General features: G+C 46.4%; 1 protein-coding gene across 1 annotated transcript in view; it reads right to left on the bottom strand.

Moving 5' to 3' along the window:
* Rft1 (RFT1 homolog (S. cerevisiae)) overlaps positions 1-1,459 on the bottom strand; it is a 44,265-nt gene extending 42,806 nt beyond the window's left edge. Inside the window, exon 1 of the mRNA XM_013030713.1 lies at positions 1,295-1,459. Within this exon, the coding sequence (XP_012886167.1) occupies positions 1,295-1,357 (63 nt within the window). The 5' untranslated portion in view covers positions 1,358-1,459. The remainder of the gene's footprint in view (positions 1-1,294) is intronic.
* Positions 1,460-5,755: the final 4,296 nt, after the last annotated feature.

Genomic DNA, 5,755 nt, shown 5'->3' with positions numbered 1-5,755 from the left:
GGATTGTTAAAGGTAGAAAATCAGCATTGTGGATAAAAGCATTGAAACTAGATATTTATGCTGTAGAATAAAAAAACAAACAACTAGGATAAACAGGGTTATGTGAGGACTTACTAACATTAAGTACATACAGTGTGCAAGACACTATTCTGTTTTATGCAGATATCATTTCATCCCTACACTGACCATTTAAAAATTACCCTAATAGAAAAAAACGCTAACATATGTAGTGTGCCAGGCACCTAACAGGCATGATTTAATCTAATCTTCCTAATGATTCTGATTTGCATCATTTTTCTAACTGAAGATGAAGAACCTAATGTTCAGAGAAGTCAAGCAATTTTCTCAGGGGAAGGTTAGCAAGTGACAAGGCAGAAATTAGAGCCCAAGTCTTCTAGTTCTTTCTCCTAACATCAGTGTGCCTCTTTAAGGTAATGAAGAGGGTAGATTTAGAACTTGTGTCCAGTAGTTAATTAGTTGAAGAGTAAGACAGGAAAAAATGGCCACTTCATTTGGATAACCAACTCCTAGGCTGCAAGAATTTTTAGATAACCTTTAGATGGCCAGCATGTATCATATCTGGTAGATGACAAAAATTAGGAATCACAGGCTTGTCCAAGGGCACACAGGATGCAGCCAAAGTTTATTAAGTGTACATTACATTAAGTGCATTTATCCAAATAATTTCAATCAATCCTTGTAACTACCTTATGAACTAGATACTATTATTATTACCCTCATTCTATCAAGACCTCTTGTATATCACCTTTGTAATAACAATTTAAAAAATGAAAGAATCTGAGGCTCTTCAGGTGAAGTAATTAGGCTTGGGTCACCACACATGGTTCCAATGCTGCCTGAACCCAGATCTCTGTTTTTAATTATGCCATAAAGTCTCTCTAAACTCAGTGGGAGTCCGTCTGTAGGAAGGTGTTTGAAGGTCAGGGGTGGAATAAGGAGAAAATGAACCCCTTGCCTTAAAAAATACCATGTTCCTGTGCACGAAATGCCCTTGCCTAGGCCACCAGACCGAATTCTCTCCTACAGCCAAATGGGAAATAGAAAGTTCAGAAAACGAAAGGCGTGTTTGCAGCCACTCTGCCAAGACTGAACGCGGGCTCCCAACGCCAGGCCCAGACATCCCCTCACCACCGCCACTGTCTTCTGCTAACCAGATTTCACAGCCGGGGTGGGGGGCTCCCCGGACTCCACAGCGTGTGGGGGGGCTCTCGAGACGGGCCCTCAGGGCTGCCTCCCAAAATGTCCTGGCTGGGGCTGGCGGGTCAGAAAGTACCTGCAAGAGGAGGCCGGAGGAGGCCAGCCGAGCAGCCTGGCCCAGCACCTCCCGGCTGCCCATAGCCGCGGCGCCTACACTCCGTCACACGGAAACGCTGCAACCATCTGCTCCGTCGCGGGAAGATTGCGTCACGGACAGACTAGCTTTCTGATTGGTGACTTTGAGGATGCGGGGGCAGAGCGGAAACAAAAAGTCCCTTTGTGTTGGGAGAACCAGCGCGCCTGCGCCTCAAGCTCATCTCTTTTTGATTCGAGTTACTTTATTGTCTCTCACTATCCCAAATAAATTAAGTACTGTGACTAGTGTTAAAAGTCGGTGTTAGCCGAGTGTAGTGGTTCACACCTGTAATCTCAGCACTGAGAGCCTGAAGTAGCAGTACCGTGAGTTCTAGACCAGTCTGTACTAGAGAGAGGAGGGGAGGGGAGGGAGAGTCACCTGGTTAGGGTAGTTGTAAGGATTATAGCAGACAAATCTGGCTCTCAAGAAACTTGAATTCAGCCGGACGCCGGTGGCTCACGCCTGTAATCCTAGCTACTCAGGAGGCTGAGATCTGAGGATCACGGTTCAAAGCTAGCCTGGGCAGGAAACTCCGTGAGACTCTTATCTCCAATAAACCACTAGAAAACTGGAAGTGGTGCTGTTACTCAAGCGCTAGCCTTGAGCTGAAGAGCGCAGGGACAGCGCTCAGGCCCAGAGTTCAAGCCACAACAGGCCAAAAAAGAAAGAAAGAAAGAAAAAGAAACTTGAATTCTAGCAGAAGAGACTGAAAGAACTCCAAGGACAAATAATAAAATTCCACATAGGTATAAGTGCTATGAAAGAATGAAATCAGATAAGATAATACAGGCTCTTGAGGGGGAGGGAGTGGTATTGCTCTGGGAGATGGAGGAAGCTGGGCACCAGCAGCGGTGGGAAAGAGGGGGTAGGGAGAAACAGTGTATTTGCAGAGTAGAGAAAGCTCTGGCAAACTGAGGTATTTGTTGTAATGACTGAAATACTCATAGCCTTGATCTGGGCAGCCTAGCCACTTCATGGACCATGAATTGACAGGAATGATGGTCTCCCAAGCCAGCCTCCTCCAACTCATCTCTGGAGTAGAGTCAGACAAAATCTTATCTATATACTTTTTTTTGCGAAGGGGGGGGGTGCGGGCACAGGCGGGAGCTGGTCCTGGGGCATGAATTCAGGGACTGTGCACTGTCCCTGGGGCTCTTTGTGCTCAAGGTGAGCCCTCTACCACTTGAGCCACAACACCACTTCTGGCTTTTTGAGTAGTTTATTGGCGATAAGAATCTCATGGGCCGGAAACCGGTGGCTGACTCTGTAATCCTAGCTACTCAGGAGGCTGAGATCTAAGGATCATGGTTCAAAGCCAGCCCAGGCAGGAAAAGCTGTGAAATTCTTACCTCCAATAAACCACCAGAAAACCAGAAGTTGTGCTGTAGCTCAAGTGGTAAAACATTCGCCTTGAGCTGGAGAACTGAGGGACAGTGCCCAGACACAGAGTTCAAGCCCCATAACCGGCCAAAAATAATCTCACGGGTTGGCTTTTAACCGAGATCCTCAGATCCTGGCTTTCGGCAGCTGGGAGATGCTGGGCCAGGGAGATACTGGGCCAGGAAGTTCGGTCAGCCTCCTCCAGCCTTCTCCTGCAGGTACTTTCTGACCTGCTAGCCCCAGCCAGGACATTTTGAGCCTAGAGTCTTTCTGGGTTTGGTTGGGGAGAAAGAATTGTGAAAAGAATCCACAAGTCCTGACTACTGACTCCGTATCAGACCTTTGTCTGAGCATTGTACATGCTTGTGTGTATGTGTGTGTTCCTTCATTCAACAGCCTATGAGGTACTGTGGATGAGGAAACGGATGCATAGGAATTTTAAGTCATTCACTCCAACACCATTCACCTAAGGATGGTCCTGGATGCAGATTCTTTCTGACTCCTGCCTTCAAAACAGCTTCTCATAGTGCCAAACTTGAGTGAAAAAGAGGTGGAACACTGTCCAGACCCTGAATTCAAGCCCCAATACTGGCATGTGCACATAAGCTTCTGGTCTTGTCCTAAAGGAGTCCTGAAAGTCCCCATATCTAACACGAGTGTCAATGAGAGAGTAGAGTCTGAGAGGGCTGTGTGGTTGAGCTTTAATAGGCTGGGACATCCCCTTCTCACTGAGCTTCTCCAAAGGTGAAGACTTTGGTTAAAAATATTAGCACAAATAAGGCATAGAACATCCTGACCTTACCTGTTCAGCTCTGGCTGGCAAGTCATGGCCCCATTGACTGTTGCCTGTTTTGTATGGCCTTACTTGTCTAAGTGGTTGAAAAAAAAACTTCCAAAGAATGTATGTGTGTGTGTGTGTGAGCTCCTTTTTGCTCAAGGCTAGTGCTCTACACACTTGAGCCACTTCTGGCTTTTTCTGTGATTAACCGGATATTAGAGTCTTGTGGACTTTAATGCCTGGGCTGGCTTTGAACCCTGATCCTCAGATCTGAGCCTCCTGAGTGGCTAGGATTACAGGCATGAGCCATCAGTGCCCACTTGGCTCCAAAGAATACTTGGTGGTATGAAAAACATATGAAATTAAAAGTTCAATGTCTATGAAGAGTTTATTAAAATCCAACCACACCCACTCATATTTATACATGTTGTCCACAACTACTTTCTTCTATAATAGCTGACTATCTAGACCCACAAAGCTAAAACTATTTACTAACTGGTCCTTTACAGATAAAGTTTACCAGTCCCTGGAGGTCACTGAGCCTGATCTCATGGCATAGAGTAAACAATACTGAATGAATGACTGAATGAAAATCATTTATTAAAATAAATAAATGATGAACCAGAGAAGGAAAATTAAGGGATCCTTCCTGAGGATCATCTAGTTTAAGGAACAAATGACCCCTTGAGCATACCAGACTGAAATTGGTATTCTCAAGGAGCTATTTCCTCCACCCTCCTCCCTGCTTCTTGTCTCTCTGTGCCAGGTGGCCTCCCTGGTAGAAAACGCTGATCTGAACAACCTATTTTATTACAAAACTAGAGAGAAGTACCAGAGCTAGTGCCAAGCCAACTAAGCTCCCAGGAAAGTAGGGCAGAATGGGAAGCTGTCAGTGGGCAGAAGACAGGGTGGAACCTTGAACAAGCTCAGCAGAAGACCTCATCTGGAGAGCTGGGCATGTTCCCACATGGTAGTCACTAGGTGATATGGCATTCTGAGTCCAAGCCTTCTTGTTTGTTTTGGGTTTTTTTGGGGGGGGTCCGGTCATGGGGCCTGAACTCTGGGCCTGGGCTCTGTCCCTCAGCTCTTCAGCTCAAGGCTAGCACTCTACCACTTGAGCCACAGTCCACTTCCGGCTTTTTTCTTTTTGCTTATGTGGTGCTAAGGAATCGAACCCAGGGCCTCATGCATGCAAGGCAAGTGCTCTACCACTGAGCCACCTTCCCAGCCCCATGAGTCCAAGCCTTCTAAGCCAAGGTTATGTGCTACCCAGAGGACTTCCAAGAGAGTACCTCTCTAAAGTCCCAGAGAAGGTGTCTGAGATCCTAATACTCCACAGTAGCTGAATGTACAAGGTCATTTCATGACCTTATTATCACCCCCAGATTATAGACTAGGAAATAGAGGCTCAGTAAGGTGAAGGATGTTGCCTAAGGGCTTGTAAATGGCAGTGCCAAATTGTGAACTGGGCAGTGTGACTCTCAATCCTTTAACCAGGATTAAATCAAAGTGTTCATTGTTACTCTGGTCCCTGGGTTTCACCTCAGCTGTTCTGATTCAGAAAACCTGACTGAGCCCCTGGAAAACTACCTGAAGATGAGTCTTCAGGCACCTTTGGAAAGCTGCCTGCATCTATGAGCTGGAAGCATCTGTCTATCCAAAGCAGGTGAAGAAAGTCCTGAGATTGTCTGTAAGCCTGTTTAGCTCTCAAGGAGTTTTGGTTCTGGGAGCCAGTGGTCATGGCGTCAAGATTTAGAAGCAGTGCCTCAGTAATGAGATCATTGGGTGAGTTCTGTGCTTAGGAAGCTTGCACAGGACAGGCCATGGATCCTGGTCTGTATATGTGGTGGACTGAGCAGCTGAGTAAGAAGCTACAAGTTTCTTAACTTTGCCTGGCTCCTCTGGATTGGTCTATGCATCAGGAAGAGTAGCTTGTGATGTCTACACATCAGCACAATTTGTTTCGATCTGCCGCACTCCAGCACTAGTGCTCTGTGCTAAGCATTCATGAGCCTCAACCACTTCCCTCTGGGGGTTCAGAGTGCCTCTTGGGGAGAACACATTACACTAGGTAGGCTGAAGTGGTTAAAAACTTTCTAAGGGGGCTGGGAATGTGATTTAGTGGTAGAGTGCTTGCCTAGCATGCATGAAGCCCTGGATTCAATTCCTCAGAATCACATAAACAGAAAAAGTCAAAAGTGGGCTGGGAAGGTGGCTCAGTGGTAGAGCTCTTGCCTTGCATG

Source organism: Dipodomys ordii, unplaced genomic scaffold, assembly GCF_000151885.1.
Source record: "Dipodomys ordii isolate 6190 unplaced genomic scaffold, Dord_2.0 Scaffold132, whole genome shotgun sequence".
In the NCBI taxonomy this organism is placed as follows: Eukaryota; Metazoa; Chordata; class Mammalia; order Rodentia; family Heteromyidae; genus Dipodomys; species Dipodomys ordii.
Note: the sequence above shows the minus strand (reverse complement) of the source record. Positions and strands in the feature narration are given on the sequence as shown.